This window comes from Puma concolor, chromosome C1 (genome assembly GCF_028749965.1).
Source record: "Puma concolor isolate L17-30 chromosome C1, mPumCon1.1.hap2, whole genome shotgun sequence".
NCBI classification, from domain to species: domain Eukaryota; kingdom Metazoa; phylum Chordata; class Mammalia; order Carnivora; family Felidae; genus Puma; species Puma concolor.
In genome coordinates, this window is record NC_141674.1 from 14,075,422 (window position 1) to 14,096,466 (window position 21,045).

The window sequence follows — 21,045 nt, forward strand, 5'->3', positions numbered from 1 at the left end:
GCCGGCTCCAGAGCCTCAGGGACAGGACCCCTTCCCGGTGGGGATGACGCCGTCCTGACTCTTTGCTATCAGAGTCTCTCGAGGGAGAACTTCTTACCTGGCTCGGCATGGGTCGTGCAGGTGGGGGTGGCGGCCCCCCGTGACTGCAGGGCACCCAGGCTGCACGGAGGGGATGGCACCAAAGAGAAGAGGGGCCGAGGCCCAGTCCACACTGCCTGCTTCCCCCGTGGCGGCAGAGGGGTCCACACAGTGGCTGCTTAGTCCATGACGAGAACGAAGGAGACGGTTCGGAGTCTTGGAATCTGGGGCCCCAGGAGGACCCCGGCGAGGGCCGCGAGAGACTGACTTGTCAAGGTCACAGCGAGGGCGTGAAGGGACCCCGGAGACAGCCCTGTGAGCTCTCACTCTCTCGAGGCCACCACCCGTCCCCGGGGCCACTGAACAGGTGTGGGCCCTGCTGACTGGCCACGTGGCCGCCTGATGTCAGCCGGGACAGCAGGGTCCGTCCGGAAGGGTTGTGAAGCGTCCCGCTTACGGTGGGTATTTGTGGGAGATGAAAGGGGGAGGAGCAGAGGGGACAGTGCAGGGAGGCCGCGCCCAGAGTGACAGAATGACAAGGTGGGGGCCCCCCTCTTCCGGGGCGGGTGGGGCCGGGGAGCCGAGCAGCAGCTCCGGGCTCCGCAAGGACCCCCCTTCTCGCCCACCGCGCGGCTCTCGCCCGTCTTCTGTCCGACTCGCCACCCCGGTGGGGGCCAGCCCTCACGGCCAAGGCCACACGCGCTTGGAAAGCCAGGCCGGCGAGAAAGAACACGAGGCCAGTGCTGACTGCGTCCCAGTTTCTTTTTATTCATTTTTTTTGTTCTTTTTTTTTTTTTTTTTAAGTATGGAAGCTCAAGTATAAGATGTAGATTTTTTTTTTAAGCTTTACAAAAAAACAAAATAAAACAAAAACTCCTTTTGCATTCCATAAAAATTGACAGAAAAGCACCTGGCCAGAGCAGCCCGTCAGCAGGCCCCACCCCCGCACCCCCGCCACGTGGTCTCGTGGGACAGGGGCCAGTCTGTGCAGGACATCGCCGAGGGCCACCCGCTTTCTCCCAGAGCTGTCCCCTGTCCCCCCAAGCCCCAACCCCAAGCAACTCCCAAACACACGTGGACTCAGATTTCCAGTTTTTCTTCTCTCTTTCACACACCACAGTTAGTTCATAAAATTTTTTTGTTTTACATTTTTTACACCGATGTAACAAAAAGGTGGGAGGGAAGGGGAGGCAGACAGACTGTATTTTATGCCTATAAATGGGGGGAGGGAGGCAGACGGGGCCGGGGCAAACAAAAAAAACACACGGTCTCTGTGGAAATACGGAGAGTTTTGATGGCAAAACGTGGTGGGAAGGAGGCCTCAGAGACAGGAGGGTGTTTACTGGGCTTTATTCTCAGGGAGAGATGGTGATGCCGTTGTTCCGTGACCTGGGGGGGGAGGCGAGGGGCGAGGGAGGGGAGCAGAAGACGAGTTTTCTAAGAAAGGGGTCTAACGAGCGCATGGCGTGTCCAGTTAGCGTGGAGCAGGGCTTTAACACTGCTGCTTTCTCTTCAAGGCCTCCACCAGGTCGTTCTTAAGAGCTTCTTGCTTTGATTTGTCTGCGAAAGTCTGCACAGACCTGCCGGAGGGAAGAGAGTTGATCAGCCCGTGTGACGGGCAGGGGGCCGCCTCCAGCAAGGCGCCCGAGGCCTGAGCCCTCGGCCCTTTGCCAGGCGGGCTTCCTTTGCAGGGGAAGCGCGCGGCCCGCCTGGACGGGCGCCCACCTCTGCGCCAGGCTGGGGGGCCCGGCCGGAGCCACCAGAACCCCAATCCACTTCAGGGCCCGAGGTCGGCCTGAACCAGAAGGTGGCTTCTGGGCTTCCAAGCACAAGGCAGCAAAGACCCTCTGTGCTTCTGACCAGCTGCGGACTCAGCCGGGGCGGGGGGCGGGGCACAGAGGGGCATGGACTCTGGGTCGCAGGGACCCTGCTATCAAGCTTCCCCCTCACTGCACCCTTGCCGAGCAGAGGCAGCCCGCTGCCCGCCCTCTGAGTGCAGGGTGCAGAGGAACCCCACTCAGCGAACGTTTAAAACCCCTGGCCATCTGAGCAGATCGGGTTCACGTCCAGGGTGGCGCTGGAAGGGCAGGTGCTCTCCGCCGTCAGCGGTGAGCATGGCCGAGAAAATCCCTCGGCCTGGACGTCAGGAGGCAGGACGGGACTGAGCTAAGAGGCCCCGGGTCCCTGCTGGCAAATCCCGATCTGTGGACACATGCTGACGTGAGTGCCCCACGTGCCGGCGTTAACACTCCTCATTCGCCAAAGCGAACAGCCACTAACCCTCGCAGAGGCTGTATGGTTTACGAAGTGCTTCCCACACACCTCTCACTTCCCTCTCACGGCATCCCGGAGGAGTCCCACCGGGGTTCCCGAGCACAGAAGAGGAAACTGAGGCTCAGGGAAACGCCCCCTGCCAACGGCCTGAACGGTCACTCTGTCAAACGGACTCAACGTGTCGACCGGCCCAGGACTTCTTAAACTATGTGCAAACTTTCCAACTGTTTCAGAGCAGTGGAAAGAAAGGAGTGACGGCTGCCCGGCAGGAAGGCGGTGGACGCCACGCCCACGGGCGTCTCAAGCTCCGTGTGCATCAGCCGTGAGAAAGGATGGGAAGGAGAAGTCAAAAAATCCCCAGATTCCAAAAGTAAAATGAAGCAGGACCCAGGAGAAACGAGAGCATCCCCGGTTGAGTTCTGGCTACCGAAGCCCCGAAAAATCGTGGGACGCGGCCTCCAAATGGTACACGGGTGACACGGAAGACAATAAAACGCTCTCACGAAATGCCGACACGTCTGGCTGAGCGTCTCTAAACAAACGTTTGCCCTGGACTGTCCTGGCTCTGCGGTGGCCCAAGGAAGGGTCAGACACCAGCCGTGGTGGCCTTGGCTCCAATTCTCAGTCAGTCCGCCACGTGCTTCTGGAAAAGCTCCCGGCAGGAAGTGGCGGCGGCTCACACGGCTCCTCGGCCTGCGAGGGTGCTGGCTCTTCTGGGAAGGACGGGCTGAGCGCACCAGGCCTCACCCCCACCCCCCAACGAAGCAGAGAGTCCCCGAGTTAGAACCAGAGTGAGAGTCAGGTCAGAGACAAGACACTGGGCGCGGAATGGCCGGAGGCTATGAGGAGCAGGACACGGGAACACAGCTTGCGAGGGTCAGTGCCAAGCAACGTCAAACTCATGCCCGGAGCAAGTGCTAACTCGGCACGGACAGAGGGACGTGGGACGGACAGAGCGCCAGGCTGCCCACTGCTGCAGAGGGTTCCCATGCCGGAAAGCCTCCAGCGGGTGGCCACGGGACTGACCACGGACAGGGATCTGGCAGATTCTAGGGGCTGCCAAGAAAACCACACAACGGTGGCCCACCGTACAAAGGAGGCTCTCTCGGGACGGGAGCGGGACGGTCCCAGCGTGAGGCCTGAAGGTGGCACGGAGCCCAGACCGACCAGCAGCGCCGCCTGGTTACACAAACGGCCCGGCCCGGCCATCCCGCCGAACCTCTGCTGGCTCGGGTTCCCGGTGGCCAGTCCCTGGGCCCTGCGGCCCTGCCCCACGGGCCTCATGTTAAACGTTTCCCTCCTCTCCCGGGACACCGACTGCTTCCATACACCTGTATCTGCCACAACCACAAGCTCAAGCTCTGGTTCTCGGTTATGGTCCACAAGCGAGGCCATTTCCTTGCCGTCAGCACAAGGCGTTTAAGAGGAAGGCCGCAGCTCGTTAGGGGCAGAAGGTTACTGGCCCAAGCAGCTCCAGCGGCCACCGGTCTGGGGGCGCACCAAGCCTGGCCAGGGGGGTTTCGGCCCCCGCTCTGGGCTCTATCCTCAGGTTTGGGGCGACACAGCCCTCTCAACTCACGGCCCCGAACAGTCACTTTCCCACTGAGGAGGCTCACTTGGCCTCTGCGACGCTTGGCGGGAAAGCCCGAGGCCCCGGCCGCCCATAACGGCACACGCAGTGGACTCGGGCCGCCCTGAGTGGCCGAGCGGAAGGCAGTGCGCAGACCCCCGCCCTGTGGCCCACGGGAGCGGTGCAGACAAGCGGCTTCTGCTGGAGAGGCAGAGTTAATCCCCAGACGGGGGCTTCTTCCAGGGCCAAACCCCCTCTCTGCCCCACACCCAGCCCTGCCCGGCGTGCGAGACACACACAACACACGCGTGATACGGGTCCGTGTTACGTAGGGCCGAGTCTACACGTTAACGTGGCCGCTCACAGCCGTGAGCCGACACAGGGGTTAGTGGTGTTTAAAGGACCGCGCGCAGCGACAGCTGGTCCGGGGGCGGTGGCGGGCTGGTGAGTCCTGTTTAGTGGGGAGGGTGCGCACGCCTCTCAGGCAGGGTACCTGCGTCGGCTTAGTTATCAGGCTGGATGTGGATCTGGCGCTGGGTCAGCACTTGGGAAAGCTCCCTCTGCAGCTGCTGAAACTTGGGGTGGTCGGGGATTACGTCAACAGATCTACAGAGAGTGGTCACAGATGAGCGCGGCGGGAGGCGAGGGCGGCACACACTGGGAGCGCCGGGGCGGGCGCGCGCCGGGCACGCAGGGACCCGCGAGGTCGAAGACAGGGCAGTGTCGTCACGGCCCCCGCGCTCCGGCCCGAAGGGGTGGCCGCAGAGCTCGATGCTGGGGACGGTCTCGACCACCCGCCCGCAGGCTCTCTGGGTCCCTCTCCTCGTTCTCCTGCCGCTGGCCAGGCCGGGCGGGGAGTGTGTTTGCTGAGGATGACGCTCTGGCCCCGGGGTGACCAGAGGACAGCAGTGTTGCCGGAGTCGGGGAGTACGACCCACCGGGGGCCAGATCGTGTTCCCCAGAGGCGGGTGGGAGATCGGGAAGATGGAGACCCGGAGGGGGCGCCTCGCTACTTTAAACTGTTGGAGGAGGAGACTAGAAATCTGTCTCCTGGGTGAATTCACAAGTCAGCGTGGCCCCTGGAGTGGCTTCCTGCCTCGGATTTGGCCCCAAAGGAGAGGCTCACACATGGAGCGGGGGATCAGAGGGCTGGAGGCTGAGGGCAGGGCACCAGACCCGGGCCTCACACGGTGGCCAGGCGCGCTCCATCTCACCTGACCCCTGCGGCAGGCCTGCCTCCCTGACGGGACGAGGGCCAAGTAGAGGAGCCACCGGCCAAAGGTCACACAGCTCGGGTGGACAGCACTTATACGGGCTCTAGGCTTTCTGATTTCAAGGCCAGTGCTCACTCCACAGCCGCCCCACCTGCCCCCCAGTGGGCCTCTGGCCTCCTGCTCTGTCCCCCCATGGCCTCTGGAGACCCAGAGAGTCCCTCCAAGCCTTCATTTGGGCCCAGGCTGCAGAACCAAGGACAGAAGATGGGTGGGGAGGGGCGGCTCAGGACCATGGCCATAGCCAGCAGAGCCCTGGAGGACGCTGGAGTAGCCGGGGGACCCAGAGCCCAATGGGCTGCACTCCCTCACATGTTGTGAGGTCCGGGCAGATTCCTGAGATGGAACTGATGAGGCGGGGGACCGAGAGGAGGGGACTTCAGGGACGAGGGCACCAACGCCTGTCCAGGTGAAAGTCCCAAGACAACAAAAACAGCAGGGGAGGAACCGGCGTCTACTGAGAATACAAACTGTGCGTGAGGGGTCTGACCTTTCAAAATCTGCACTAACGACCCCGTGACGTGGGTACTTCAGCAGGTGTTACAAATGAGGAAACTGAGGCCCAGTGACAGAGAAGTGTTATGCAGCACACCTAGGATTCAAATCCTCGTCTTTTGGTTCCAAAGCTTATGTTTTGGGGGTACATTACCTCAGCCCATTGACGATGTCCTTTGTTTTCCCAAAGTAGATCTCATTCAGCGTACTTCTGATTTTATTTTCCATGTCCTGGGAAGGGAGGTCAGTCAGACAGGATGGCAAACAGGAGTCCTGAGGCCCACACCCTCCCGGTTCCACCGGCTCACCCCTGCAGTCCCCGCAGTGGCCACAGGGGGGAGGCGTGAGACCGCACCAAAGCCCAGTGAGCCAGCCACCCCCACGCCCCCTCGGGGCCAAGACCCCGCCTATCATTTGTGCTCTGAGCCCTTCCCAGGCTTCAGACACCAGGAAGCCAATACTCAGGGACTGGCGGCCACCGCTGACCACGACAGGAGCAAGTCTAAACGACATCACCACCTCTCAGGCCCCCCACCAACTTCAGGAACAACTGTGTGAAGCCGGAGAGGACCCTTTCCTCCAAAGAGCGTGGGGAAGGGAAGGCAGAAGCAGCTGCGGCCGGAGAGCCTCCTGAAGTTCCTCCTGAGCCCGTGACCTTGTAGGGACACTTCCTCTCTGAGCTCAGGTCTCTCCTGGCACCCAGCGGGCCGGGGGAGCAGGACCGAGGCCTTCCTGCGCAGCCTCCTGGGAGCACGCGCTGGGGGGCACAGAGGGGGTGCCCCGGGAGCTGAGCCCTGCGTGCATTCCCATCAGGAGGCTCGGAACACACGAGCCCAGGGCAAAAGGGCCAAAACAGAAACACGCTGCTGGCCGCTAAGGCGCTGCGCACCGGGGAGGAGGCCCGCAGGCCCGCACACACCCCCGGGGGCAGGATGTCTGGCGCTGGGGTGCGACCCAGAGCCCAGAGCCCCACTCACCTCTACCAGGCGCCCGATATTGGCTATGTGTGGGGAGCAGTCGCTCACGGTCTCATCCTTCTCCATCTGCAAGAGAGAAGAACGTCCCTCCACGTCAGAGCCGCGCACGGCAGCCTCCGCCGACAGCACAGGCCAGCCCTGTGCTTTGCGCACAGCCCGTCGCTCCCGCCGGTAGCTGTAGAGTCACCTGCAGGTGGGACAAGGCCACTTTTCCAGCACCGGGGACTCGGGCTTTGGGTCACCAACAGCTCAGCCAGCAGAGGCCCAGAGGCCCCGTTCCGGAGCACCCCCCTCCCAGCCCCCAGGCCGCAGCAGGGAGGGCAGAGGGGACGGCCCTGGCCAGACACTGGCTCAGGCTGTGGGTCCCCTCATACTGCTCAAGAGCCTCCACTGCCCTGTGACAGCGACTTCGGAGGGAGGGGCCAGCAGCCCCGAGACCGGGGACTGAGGAGCCTCGCCCAAGGTGACACAGGTAGTGTCAGGTCGTGGCCCAGACGCTTCTTAGTGCACAGCCTGCGGGGCTGGCCATGTGGCCGGGGGCAGTTTGAGCAAGAGGATCTGAACCCAGATTCCTAGACAGCGACCAAGTAGGGTTTTGGAGGAGGTGGGACCCAGCAGTCGGGTCTTGGGCGGGTCAGTTCTGGTCCAATAATCCAATTAAAGTCCTGACAAAGTTTTACTGAAAGTAGTACAAGAAGGCAGGGGAGGGGATGGCAGATGATTCCTGACCTGCACACTTATGCACGAGGTGTGGACCCCCTACCCCTCCGTCTGTGCAAGGCAGAGTTCGCTCCCAAGACCGTGGATTCCTTAAGGAGAGCCTTCCCTGTCTACACCTCACAGGGTGCCTAGGACGGTGGTGAGTTACGGAGTGGAGACTCCTAGCAGCCCTGCTCACTGTTGGGTGAAACAGGTCCTCCCGAGACAGGATGAAAAGGTAAGGACAGGAGCACCAAGACAGCCAGAGCTCAGAAGAGCAGGGCGGATGCCTGGGGAGGGCAGGGCGGCAGTGTGCTCAGAGGTCAAAGGTCTCTGCTGCTTCCCACACCTATTCTGACTTTCTAATCAGAGAGAATGGTTTTCATGCCAGAAACGGTAGAAGAGACCCAGTTAGGAGCCAGATGAAGCGAGCAGATGGTAGGAGGGACCCAAGTCACTTTAAATGATCAGGCTTCCAGGGTCAGACAGGTCCGATTCTGTGGACCAGCCATCCCTGAAAAGTCACAGCACAGATTCCAGAACACCGGAGGAGGGCGGAGACTGACCCTACTTTCACCAAAAAGGAAGGTCTGAGTTGGAGATTCAACACTGATCCACACCAGCCCTGGTGACAGCATCGAGGGTCCAAATGATCAGAACCCAGGGACGTGGGCTGGTACGGGGACACGACAGCTGCCAAGTGCAGGGTCATCTACTCCGCTCAGTCCCTGTAAGAGACCTCTGTTTGCAACCCAAGGAAGCGGAAGCTCAAAGATGTCAAGGCATCTACCCGGGTCACGGCAGGTCTCGGCTGGCTGGGGTGAGTGCAAACCACATTCTCCGGCTCCAACGTGAACCTCACCAAGTACAGAATGGGAACCAAGTCCTGCGAAGAGACGCGTGGTTTCGAGAGGATTTCAAGCTTGAGGACAACGTGATGTGGCTGCCACAAGAGCTTCCACGCAACTTCAGCTACAGAGATGAACCGTTACCGGTGCCTGGTCAGGGGCAGCCCAGCTGCGCGGTGTCGGCCCCTCTCCCTCCGGGCTGCCCGGCCCGGCCACGTCTGCAGGGCAGGACTCAGTTTAGGGTGCTGGGTTTTAAGAAACCCGTGGGCAAAGCTGGAGGTCCGGTGCTTGCAAGGTCTCGACACCCTGACCCCAAGAAATGGGCAGGAATGGGGTATCTGGCCTGCCCCCGGCACTGGCGACCCTGAGGAGCCTCGAGCCTCAGAGATCACAAGGGCCCCCACCAAACAGAAGCGAGAGCGCTCCTGAACTCGGAAGTGATAGCCACTCCCCACCACGTCAAGTTTCCTGAACACCCTTTGTCCTCCCACAAAGCACGGTCTCTCGCCGCCTTCCCCAGCTCCGCGCAGGAGCTAAATTCCTGGCAACCTCGGGGAAGTGACGAGGCTGAGCTCACCGAGGGCCCCGTCTTAAATGAGCGCCAACAGCCCAAAGTAAGGCTGGGACTGTCGGCAGAGGGCTTTGGGCCGCCAGGGTTAAGTACAAGCACACCAGCCACCCAACCTCTTGGGTATCATCTCTGCTTCCGATCAACCTTCAAGGGAACAGAAGGGCAGGACAACACCAGTCGCCCAAAGGTACAAAAGGTCTGGGGTGAGGGTAGGGGGAGAGTGAGGAGGCCTGGTCTTCTCTAGGAGCAGACTGACTCCCCAGGAGGACACAAGGGGTCCCTACGCTTGTGGCAGGGGATCCGAGCCCAAGGAAAAGCCTGGCAGGGACCAGGGACCGGAAAAGGGAAGGAAGACATGGGCTGGGGGTGCGGGCAAGGGGCCCTGGCGCACACAGACGTGTTTCCACAGCCCCCCTGCCCACACCCCTGCTGACTCCCTCCACACCTGGTCAGGGTCAGCTTGCTGGAAACGCTGACCCACCAAAAATAGAATGATTTTTGCAACGCATATATTATTACATCCTTATAAAAGCGGCTGCCAGAGGAAAACATTTTTATGTGCTGTGGCCGCACAGATGTTCCACAAAGTGGATCCAACCAAGTCTGAAGTCAGAGCCCAGCCCGCCTGTCCCCATCAAGCTCTTCTCCTCCGCTGTGGCCTGGAGACGGGAAGGACACAGTAAGTACGTGGACACAGTAAGTAAGCAGGCCGTCTTCCTCAAGTCCAGTCTCTCCCGTGGCCATGTGGCATTTTCCAACAGGCGCAGCCTAGAGGGTGGGACCCTGAAGGGAGCCAGCCCCGCTCCGTGTCCCGCTCTGGAGCCCAAGGGGTGAGGGCCTTGGCCTGCCCATACCTCCATTTCCAGGCCTCTACCTGGGCCCACTACGTGCCCAGGACAGGGCCTGGCAGAACGGCAGCTCCATTCCCGGGACTCCTCAGGTCCTGGCTCTCAGGCAGAAGCCAGAGACGTCCTCCTGCTGACTGAGCTGTGCTCTGGGTAAGAGCTGGGCTGGAGGCCAGGACTTAACACGCTGTCAAGCCAGAAGACGTGGTCAGACAGCCTCTCAAGGAAGGTTCGGTGTGCCCAGTTTAGGGAAATTTTAATTGAGCCTAGAACTGCACATATTCTAGAAGACGGAAAAGTCTCTGCTTATAGGGTATGCGGTAGAAGGTATTTCTGAATAATAACAGAAATAGTTATTATTTATTGAGCACAGACCATGTGTCCAAATGGTTTTTTATTTTTCCTCTACAACAGCATTTCCAAACAGGTGTTATTAGCTCAACGGTGAGAACGCGGAGACTCAGAGAAGGGGGGTGGACTGTCCGGATCACACAGCTGGTAAGGGAGCAGGGTAGGACTGACCCAGCTCTGGACAATCCTGAAGCTTGTTTTTCTTCCATGAGACCTCTCCGTGGGCTCAACTTCATGCACATTCTTTCCCAGAAAAATCAAAGACAAACCACAATCCGGGGCTTGGAAATTCTGACCAGTACCCCACCTCTCCACCTCCCTCCCCCGCAGGGCCCCCTGCGGATCTCCAGTCCCTTCCTCTCCTGCCTGACTGTCCCTAGAAGCTGATCCCGCCCAGTGCTGATCCAGGCCACCTCACGGAGCACAAAGAAGCAAGCAAGTGCTCCCTGAGCTGCGGGCCGTGCTTGCCTGCCTCCTGAAGACGCCACGGGCCTCGTTCCCCTGCTAGAACATACCGCCTGGCCTAACTGCCAAGCTCAAGTCAAAGGGGATGTCCCTGCCATGACACAAGGGCAGGTGACTGCCTTGGAGTTTTCTGGCTTAAAGACAAGTCATAGGGCGCCTGTATCTGAGTGGGGAGAGAGCTCAGCTTGCAAAGGACCCGCCTGATCCCCCCAATCGACACAACATTCCACCTTCGTTTCTAAATGTTTAGAATCTGAAAAAACTATCAAACGAACATCTGGGCCCACCCCGGATCGGAAACCTTGGATCTCCTTCCAGAGATTTATGGTCTTGCCTCTTTCCCACGTCTCCAGCTGTCACACAGGAGAAGTGACCTCTCGATGCAACTTCCTTTCTAACATGTTGGTACTTGGCTTGCAACGTCTTTTACTTGCTCTACAGCCCTCCCCCTGGGGCCCAGGTGGCAGTCGGCCAGAGGGCACCTTCCGCCCTCCTCCCCTGGAAGGACCACATGATTTGGCTGTGAGGAGCTCCCACAAGCACCGCTGCGCACCCTTCCTCCCCAGCCCCCCAGCCGCCCAGCCGCCTGGATTTGCCCCGATGCTTGTTCCACCTGTTCCACCTTCCAGCCCGTGTCCTCAGGAGGCCTTGCTAGGCGAGGGAGGGTGGAGGCAAGAAAGGGCCAAAGGGGAGGTGACGGGAGAGGGCGCCGAGGGAGCGCAGGCTAGCGCGCCCCTGGTCTGAGCCCCCCGGAGAGCCGCTGCAGCCTAGGTGTTGTGAGCAGGGGGGAAAGGCGGCCCTTGTTAAATTCACCAACGATTTAAAGAAAGCTCTCCATGTCTGGGGCACCTGGGCGGCTCAGTCGGTTAAGCAGCTGACTTCAGCTCAGGTCCTGATCTCCCAGTCTGTGAGTTCCAGCCCTGCATCGGGCTCTGTGCTGACAGCTCGGAGCCTGGAGCCTGCTTCGGATTCTTGTCTCCCTCTCTCTCTGCCCCTCCCCAACTCATGCTCTGTCTCTATCAAAAAAACAAACAAAAAAGGAAGCTCTCCAAGTCCTGCACTTATGCTCCCAGCCACCGAACTGAGAGAGAAGAGGACTGGGGGCAAAGCCTCCAAAGCTGGGGAGGGACCCCTGGGGGCCTCTGTGGGGGAGTGCTCCCGACCACTGGCCAGGATAGCTTGTAGGGTGGGTGCCCGGTGACACGGGTCCTTCCTTCCAGACACACACGAGGCAGGGGTGAGTGTGTGGCCGCGGGGAGGCCTAGCTTCCAGAGGGAAAGCCTGGGTCTGGTCACCGCGGGCATGGCTTGGTAGAGGAGCTCAAATGAGGAAGCCTCCCCTGACCCCATCGCTCACGTCATGACGGGTCACCCACGCCCCGCCCCTCCTGCCTTGTTCTTCTTTGTTACTACCAGCCTCGGGGCTGACACCAGCTCATCGACTGACCTCCTGGCTGCTGGGCCCAGAGGACAGATTAAGAGCAGAAAGTACAGCGTGGTACAAGGTAGCCGTCTTTTTTTTTCTAGACAGACAAATCTGGCTCCGCCTCCTACTAGACAAATCAGCACGAGGACATTACATAACGGTTCAAACGTCGGTCTCCTCCTCCTGTCGGTTAAACAGGGAGGGGATCGCCACCTCGCTTACAATCGGATCAAGGGGGCAGCCCCCCAAAGCACCACGCGTCGCCCACTCTTTATCACCAGCTCTCCTGGAACCTCTTGGTTCCCGATCCAAGACAACCGGACGTTTTCCCGGGGTTCATCCGGGACACACGGCTAAACCCGCAGCCCTCATTTCCCGTTTGCTCGGAAGCCACGCATCATTAGCCGAGACCTGTCTCCCTGGCCGCGGCCCTGCCCCTCCTCTCAGTTACTTACCTTGGAAACCGGCCCCAGCTTTAATGCACCTCGGATGAGTTATGCGACCGGCCGTTAGGATGACAGAAGCACGAATCTCCTCATTAAAGGCCGAGGGCACAAAGCGACACAAACGGGCCCGCGGCCCCGGCCTGGCGGGCTGAGGACAGCCACTCGTCAGGCCCGTGTGGCTTGGCAGCAGGCATCGCTCACGGCCAACCGGAACCAGGCCCTGGCCGTGGGCTGGCGGCTCCGACCGAAACTACCAGGAAGGCTGAGGATTAAATATTTGTCCGGGTCGCTGTAAACCAGTGGAATTATAAACAGTTTGGAGCGGTAAGTGGTGCAGGAAGCTGTCTCCGGATACGGATTTAGGATTTTCCACCGTCGCCCGGGTGGCAGGGGGAGGGGGAGGGGGAGGCAGGCTTCGGTACAGCTGGCCGTCCGGGCTCAGCTGCCCTCCCCGCCAAGGGTTCCTGGAGGACAAGGGCCTGTTTCCACGCAAAATGATGGGCCTCGGGTCTGAGATGAGTGGGGACAGCCCCGCCGAGGGGCCAGAGACAGGGACCCCCAAGATCCCCGGCGGCTTCAGGCCCCTCTTACTCGGCAGAGTCAGCGGAGGCTTAGCATGGGGTGGGGGGGTTGGTCTAAGGCCCTGGGACGCATCCCAGGCATGTTGACAAAACGTCCACCCTGCCCTCTTTCAAATGCATGTACGCACTTTTCTGCTGAGCCCACGAGCCCACAAACCTACGTGAGTCACTAAATTCATCTTTTCCGCAATCTATTTTTTTTTATCAAATACGGCTATTAAAAGTATTGGAGTTATTAACGTTAAAACATTACAGAGCACCTGGATGACTCAGTTGGTTCGGCTTAGGTCATGATCTCACGGTCCGTGAGGTCGAGCCCCGCGTCGGGCTCTGTGCTGACAGCTCAGAGCCTGGAGCTGCTTTTGGACTCTGTGTCTCCCTCTCTCTCTGTGCCTCCCCCACTCACACTCTGTTTCTCTCTCTCAAAAACAAACTAACATTAAAAAAAATATTAAAAAAAAAAAAACATTAAAAAATCGTTTGCTGTCAAAAGGGACCCTCGGGCACTACTGGCCGGGGCAGAGGCGAGGTTCTCTGCACGCAAGACGGCTTCCTCCGAAGGCCGTTCTCAAGACCACCACACTGCTGCCAACGGACTTCTGGGAGCCCAGGGAGCCCAGGTGCTACAGGGTCTGCCCTTTCTCTTCGACCCCGCCCCTTTCTTCCTAAGACATCTCAGTATGGTTTTTTTTGGTTTTTTGTTTTTAATTTTAATTGAGAGAGAGAGAGAGAGAGAGCGCACGAGCGCACACGCGTGCGTGCAAGCGGGGGAGAGCGGCAGAGGGGGAGCGAAAAGAGAGAATCTTAAGCAGGCTCCACACTCAGCACGGAGCCACACGGGGTTCGATCCCAGGAACCGTGAGTCACGACCTGAGCCAAAATCAAGAGTTGGGCACTTGAAGGAGCCACCCAGGCGCCCGCCCCTTCTCTGCCCTGTACACAGAGACACCCCACTGCACTGCACCAGCTCCCGGTGAAGGCCTTCCTTCCAGGTGGGGCGGCTGACGGTCCTACACGCAGAGGCTTCAAGTGGCATCTGAAGTGCCAGTTCGGCCCAGTCTGCTCTGCAGGAAGCAGCAACTCCCAGCCTCCAGCTCCCAGGTCCCCTAGACACACCTGGAGGGGACATCTGGGACACGGGCTGCTGAGGACACCTAAGCAGAAGGCGGGTGAGAGGCACGTGGTAGATGCGACATTCTGATCTGTGAGAAATCGACGCTTTCATTCCAGTGACCTAAATATAATTCTCATACACACCGGTCTTCCTCCACGGCTCCCACCCAGCTCGTGGCTCCCAAGGCCTTGCAATTTCCTGAGCCACAGTGGGACCGTCTTTTGTCGTAATGGTCTTTGGTCTCCTGTCCTCAGCGTCTGAAATCACTTGGGAGCCATACAGGTGAAATGGGCTTATGTTAGGAGGAGATTCTGGAAAGCACCTCAAAATGGGGGCTGGTTGCCAGGGGATCTTTCGGTCCCCCCGATTTCCCGGCAGGGGCGAAGGAGGGAGATTCAAAGAGTTTCCAGGTTGGGGAACAGAATGCTTCCAAGTGCCGCCATGCCGGGCGCCAAGCTCACGCTCCACGAGGACAGAAGACAGAAGCCCCTTTGTTTAAGACCTCGCCCTCTGCTTTGTCTTCATTTGGCCGTCCATCTGTATCCTCTAATATCCTCTGTAGGAAACCAGCGCTCAAACGAGTAAATGGGTTTCCTGAGTTCTGGGAGCCACTCCAGCAGATTAATCGAACCCATGGAGGGGTCTGCTGACGTGTGGCTGGTCAGCCAGCACAGGTGGCTTGCAAGTGGCATCGGAAGATACCTGTTGCGGGGAGGGCCTGGGCCCCTAACTGGTGGGATATAACGCCATCTCCAGGTGGACAGGGTCCGAGCAAGGTGAACTACAGGACGCCCTGCCAGTGTCCAGAGCGCTGCTCGCTGGCGACGTGGGGCACCACCCTCACCCACGACAGAACTGTCGAGTGTCCATGTGCATGCAGATTCCCTGGAAAATTCTGCTGAGTGCAGATCCCAATGTGGCGGGTCCGGGTAGGGCCGAAGATCTCTGCGTGTCCGAAGAGCTCTTTGGTGCTGCCAACGTGAGGCCGGGAGTGGGCTGTGGGCGGCAAGGCGGACGCCCTCGGGCTGCCGAGGAAGGCTTGCAGAGATGGCCCGAGCCAGCGGCTGTTCGTGGCCGGAGGTACACAGACGTAGTGAGCCCCGGTGAGGGCGAAGAGAAGAAGCCGTGGCCACGCCTGCAGCCCCTCGGCCCCCCGGAGGCACGGAGCCGGATGGAAGCGGCAGGTGGTGTTCGGCCATAGACTGCTCCACGGTCTTCGCTTTGAAAAGGTGAAGCCCTTTAAGCGTCCAACTCTCGACTTCAGCTCCGGTCATGATCTCACGGTTCATGAGCTCGAGCCCCATGGCGGACTCTTGTGCTGGCAGTGCAGAGCATGCTTGGAATTCTGTCTCCTTCTCTCTGTCCCTTCCCTACTTGCTCTCTCTCTCAAATAAAAATACACTTTAAAAAAAAAAAAAAGGAAGCCCTGGCTCACACTGGATGTACGGCTGGCTCCACGACACCCCCTAAAAAAAAAGGACTGTGCGAAAGATGATTACCAGATGATGCCTCCGCTGAGGGAGTCTCTGGCAGCCACACTGGAGGGTTCTGAATCTGGCCCCGAGCTCAAAGGGAAGCCACAGTCATCTTGGTTCATGTGCAAGTAACAAAACCAGAAGGAAGGGCTACCACCTGGACAACTGAAACCAGGATCGAACGTCGAGTGTCGAGAGAATGGGTAAAACCCAAAAAGTGAGGCCAAGTGTAAAATCTCATCTGAAAGAAGGCCAAGTGCACGAGAGCATGACGGGAAATCCCGGGCCCTCGGTGGCTCGTGGGAGGAAGAGGGGTAGGGGGGCACCTGTGGGCTCGTGAGGTGCCAACCGAAGCGATCCTGGGCGCACTGGAGGAGAGCTCCTGTTCGGACACCACTTTGTGTTTGTTTTTTTTTTTAAAGTTTATTTATTTTTGAGAGACAGAGAGAGACAGAGTGTGAGCAGGGGGAGGGGCAGAGAGAGAGAGGGAGACACAGGATCCAAAGCAGGCTCCGGGCCCTGAGCTGTCGGCACAGAGCCCGACGCGGGGCTCGAACTCACGGACTGTGACGTCACGACCTGAGCCGAAGAAGGACGCTTACCGACTGAGCCACCCAGGCGCCCCCTGGGATGCCACTTTTAGTGGAGGCCGACGTAAAAGGAGTGGGCAAGCTCCTTAGTTCTGCCCAGTAGGGCGGCAGGTGTCCTGTCAGGTTGGGAGGTGACCTCTCAACTCTTCCAATATCAAGATCCTGTGACTAAGGCAGCTTTTTGACTGCTTTGGCCAAACGTCCTCATTTTTTCTTTCTGAGGGGAAGGCATGTTTGGAGTTTCGAAAAGCACCCTGCCTGGACCCGCACTGAAGGATTCTGGTGAGCATCACCGAGGTCTGTCCTCGGAGCGCTGCCGTGTGGGGCGGGGGCCAGAGCTCAGCAAGACAGCGGACTCCCCCCAGTGCCTGCTGGTCACCAGTCACTACTGGGCACCCACACGAGGCGGCCACAAAACCCGCTTAGATGCTTAAGGTAGGCATGTCCTCTCCTGGATCCTCTTAGCTTTTATGACAGCCTTTTCTCTCCTTTTTGGAGGCACAGGCTACCGTCCCCAGCAGCCTGTCGCCAACCCGCTGTCTCTGCCGTCACTCCATGTACAAGATAACGCCTGTCAGTTCTCTGCACAAAGCACCTCTCCGCCAGAGTCTCCTGCCTGCCCACAGCCATCCCTCCCCGCCATGGCGAAAAGCAGCCAGATTTTACCGCAGGAAACTGACACCCTTTTTTCCATCTATACCACCACCAACCTGAAGTCTGGCCAGACTGCTTCATGCCCCCCCGGCCCTGGGAAATGATACTGCGATGGACACAAGTGGTTGAGGCCAGTGAGACATTGCTGGGGTTAGAGGAGACCTATTGTGAAAGGGAAGCTCTTTCCCCCCGGACTGCCCGCCGCCAGATGTAAGCCAGAGGCCGCCTGCTCCCATGCGGAGACACGGGAGTCCTTACGCCCTAGGCCCAGTCACACCAAACGAAGCCCGAACATCTCTCAGTCACACAAAACGCCTCGTTTTCATTTTTGCTTAAGGCTGTACTTGCCACCAAGAGTCTTCACACAGGACCTGAGTCACAACTGGGACATTCTCCCATTCTAAAGTGTTATCAGGAGTCTGTCCTGAACATCACAGAAGCATTGCAATGTAAATACCCTGGCAAAAAGATAGACCCTTCCAAGACCTGATCTCCGGAATCACCAAGGGGCCTGTGAGGAGGTCCCCGCGGGCACAGAGGCTGCCCCAGGCCTTCCCTGCGGGGCACCGGCAACTCTTACCTGTCTGGTTAGGCTGCCTCCGAGGTTCATGGTGCCAGAGCCCGACTTGTTGGTCTGCAGCCACAGCATCACCGTGGAGGTCAGCTTGTAATGGGCGGTGCGACCACTGGATTTCTCCTGCAGGACGAGACGGACATCAGGACCCTAGATGCAACCCTGAGCTGAGGAGAGCCCGAAGCGGCCCCTGAACTCAGGGCCATTCTACATTCGAACATGTCCCTCCCACCACCATGTGCCACCAGCACATGACCTTCTTAGAAAATCCCAGCTGGCTTCTAAAGGGACTGAGTCTACAACCACGTGCACTCAGTTCTTTGGGATCTTTAGCACCAGGGACTACTGCAATCTTGACTTCTCTCTATAGAACTAAGTGGCTTTGGGGTGCGTGTAGGAGTGAACAGGGCTTGAACAGGGCTTCACATATCACAGCATCCCCCCCACTTCAAGAAACTTCTGCCGGGAGGTGGTGGGGGAAGGGCCATACCTGCACTTCCACCACGTGGATGGAGTCCCAGCAGCCCTTGATCTTCTTTGATCCGTCTCCAGCCTTCTTTATGAGGATCACTCCAGCAAAACCATGATCCAGATCCCAGAGGTAGACAGATGAGACGCCGCCTTCAAAATACCTGCCGGAAACAGGCCCACGTGCCCATTAGATGTTAAGCCCGTCAAATTACAGATCATCAGCCCAGGGGTTCGTTTGGCAAAGCTTCATCTGAAGGTCTGTCTGGAACTGAGGACCCTCCCTCCCTGCGGTGCTTTCCAGGGCTGACTCTTCACGTGTCCTGAGCACCTGTGCTTGGGGGAGGGGGTCCCAAAAGGAACAGGGGCTTAGGAGTCCTAAAGTTGAACTGGAGTGTGAGCTCTGCCACACTAACTCTGTGGTCTTTGGCAAGCTTACTAAACTTCTCCGGGCTTCTGGTTCTTTCCAGATGAAGGATCCAGCAAAGTGTGTGATGTGGAATGGACGCACAATGGGGGTCATCACCAGAGTAATCGTTACTGTTCGACATCCCTATCTTTCAGGACGGCTATTTCACAGGGGGATCAGGAGAAAAAAACAGCAGAGCCTCCCCCCTGAGCTCCCTCCTCAGGTCTGAGTTGGTGTGGAAAATCTCCTAAGAACAAATGCAAGAGGGGAAGAGGACGACATCAGGCTGGGGTCCCAAATCCAGGAGACCCAGAGTGACAGCGTGGCAGAACCGGGCGGCCGGGGGCACAGCGGGTCACCAGCCGCTGTGCGGTGAGTACCGCGTCCCAGCACGCTCTTTATCAGCCCGCTGCTAGAGCACATTCTTTACCGGGACGTCTGTGGCCTCTCTGACCCCAATTAACCTCGGCATCCACGGTGTGGCAGGCACACTCTGGGGCTCGCTGGGAGGGCCAGCAGCACATGTGCAGCACTGAGCACAGGCTTGGGGGTCACAGGGGCCTGGGCCCCGGCCCCCCCATCACCAGCTGTGGTCACACATTACCCACCCACCAACTCTTTATAAAGTGTTACCAGGTACCGACAGTCTGAACTGGACCTTAGTTTCATTATAAAATGGGAACGGTAATACCTACTTTATAGGACTGGTAAGAGACAAAAAAACAAAACAAAAAAACCCCAAAAAAACCCCACGGGAAAGTAAAAAATCTGACCAAAGATGATTATTGATTTTAATAACAAAAATAAGTACTAAAAATAAACACGTCTGTGAATTCTCAATAAAGCTGTTACATGATAAAAAATATACACGGTTAATACTAATATTTAGAGAATGTGGGTGAAAGGGACACTAGAGTTCTTTGTACTTTTGGGGGGGTAATTTTCATCTGAAACGATTTCAAACTAAAACGTTTTGGTGCCAAGGTCAGCAGGCGACTCACGCGAGTGTAACAATCGGAGCAAGGAAACAGCCTTTCCTCACCAGATCGAGTCTGCTACCTTTGAGCTGCAGGATGCCGTGGTCCTAACCCACAGCGGGCCCACCGGGTGCCCAAGGGGTGCAGACGAGGTCTGCAACCCTCACCCCTCCCTGCGGGGATTCCTCGGGCAGAGGGGGCAGCCCGCCGCTGCCATCACATCCCATCCCTGCCTCTAGCTCCCCGCAGGATGTGCTGTGATTAAGCCATCAGACGAAATTCACACCCCCAGTTGCCCTGGGCCAGGGCTAACCACACGGTCAAGCCAAGGACGGCGGGAAGGGGCTGGCTCCAGGCGAGTGCAACACAGAGCACAGACACACCTGGGTGGGTGGGGGTGGAGGGCAGAGCTCAGAGGCCTCCTAGGCGACCTCCAAGAAATCCACACTCAGGGACCCCACTCAGGAAGGTTCCCTGTCTTGCTCCTACTCTGTCCACACCCCACTCTCTGGGGGTGGGGGGTGGTAACGAGATGTATTCCGGTCTAGGACCTGTGGCCCCACCTCTCTTCCTGGAGATCCAGCGGTCTCTAGAACAGGGCCCCTGCAGTGCTCGGGTGAGCTCCAACCAGGGGCTTGGGAAGCCTTTCTGGCCCGTTCTCCTGGGCTCTGGTGGCTCCCGCAGCTTGAACGTTCATCAGGAGGCACACCAGCACACTAGGGAAGAAGAGCCCCGCCAAGCCCAGTCCTGCTGGGGACGGAGGGCAGGGTTCTAACGCACGGCTTCCCCTCCGGTCTGCTTGTGGGGAGCGCGGCCCCACATCAAAAGGGAAGAAACAACAGCTCTAAAAACTGTGGCTTTTCTTTGCTGGCAAAAAGGAGGGGCCGATAATCCCTTCTGAAGGCTTGATGCCCGCAGTCACTCTCACCCTTCCGCCTCTCATGGCTCGTGGCCCTGGTCTCCGTGACCAGAAGGCGGCGGTGGTCTTGTCCAGGCTGTGCGCCCTCTGTGCCCTAGCGTACTGGGGAAAGCGGGCCACGCAGCCCTGGAAGGGAACCAGGAGAGACCCTGGTGGTTTCACAGCCCTGGTCACCACGTAGAGACCAGCTCCACAGCACCAAGCAGCTTACAGTCGATTCCCCTCGGTCCTGTCCCTTGGACTTGTTTTCTTCCAGAAAACAAAACCTCTACATTCATGTTTTATACGGTGGAACTGGCCGTTTCCACCCCAACGTCCCGCCCGGTGGCCTGGCTCCCACTCTGGGCAGCCTCTCCCCGGGATCCTCAGCCTCCTCTCTGGGCCACACTGACCCGGACAAAGTTTCAAGTCGGAGACAAACGAGGTAAAAACACAAACACAACTCTGACTCCTATGTGGGTTGCTATTCCTTTCTCCAAAATTAAAAACTTCACTGCAAGAACAGTTACAAAACAAGGAAATTTAAAAATTAGCCCACAATACCATATATCAACTTATCCCATAAATCTGATTTTTCCAAATCCCCTTCCAGTCCTTGTCCGGGTGTGTAATTTTTATATAACGAAAAGCACAGCAACGGTACTGCGTTGAGCTCGGCCTTTTTGCCTGGCACAGGATCGTCAGCACTTTTCCAGAGGGCCCCATGATCTCTCACTGTTTTTAACAGCCCAGGTACTAGTCCACTGGGCAGCAGCCTCACTTACAGTCGATTTGACTTGTAATAAAGCGATGGCAGCAGGGTCGGAGGCGACGCCGTTGACCTCACTTTGAATCTGTTCCCTCTCCCATCGGGGTGTTCCTCATCGGGGTGAGGCAGGCGTGCTGAAACCCGGCCTCCGCAGGCATATGGCCCCAACACACAGCAAGTCAACAACGGGCCTGCATTCCATTCACCAAAAGGCATCTCCG

The 21,045-nt window shown here is 58.4% G+C and overlaps 1 protein-coding gene and 1 long non-coding RNA gene across 3 annotated transcripts in view; one reads left to right on the plus strand and one right to left on the minus strand.

Annotated features, from left to right (window-relative positions):
* Positions 1–822: 822 nt before the first annotated feature.
* CAPZB (capping actin protein of muscle Z-line subunit beta) overlaps positions 823–21,045 on the minus strand; it is a 133,627-nt gene continuing 113,404 nt past the window's right edge. Inside the window, exons 5-10 of one of the 2 annotated variants that reach the window (XM_025912807.2) lie at positions 17,794–17,935; positions 17,310–17,426; positions 6,666–6,731; positions 5,843–5,919; positions 4,416–4,528; positions 823–1,658 (exon numbers count right to left, since the gene is read on the minus strand). In XM_025912807.2, the coding sequence (XP_025768592.1) occupies positions 4,426–4,528; positions 5,843–5,919; positions 6,666–6,731; positions 17,310–17,426; positions 17,794–17,935 (505 nt within the window). In that variant the 3' untranslated portion in view covers positions 823–1,658; positions 4,416–4,425. The remainder of the gene's footprint in view (positions 1,659–4,415; positions 4,529–5,842; positions 5,920–6,665; positions 6,732–17,309; positions 17,427–17,793; positions 17,936–21,045) is intronic. The other variant, XM_025912809.2, reaches the window with a different exon arrangement.
* Positions 7,641–17,314, plus strand: LOC147577815 (uncharacterized). The gene is made up of 4 exons (XR_015254514.1): positions 7,641–8,970; positions 9,359–9,462; positions 10,043–12,639; positions 16,574–17,314. It is a non-coding gene; the product is annotated as an uncharacterized LOC147577815 (long non-coding RNA).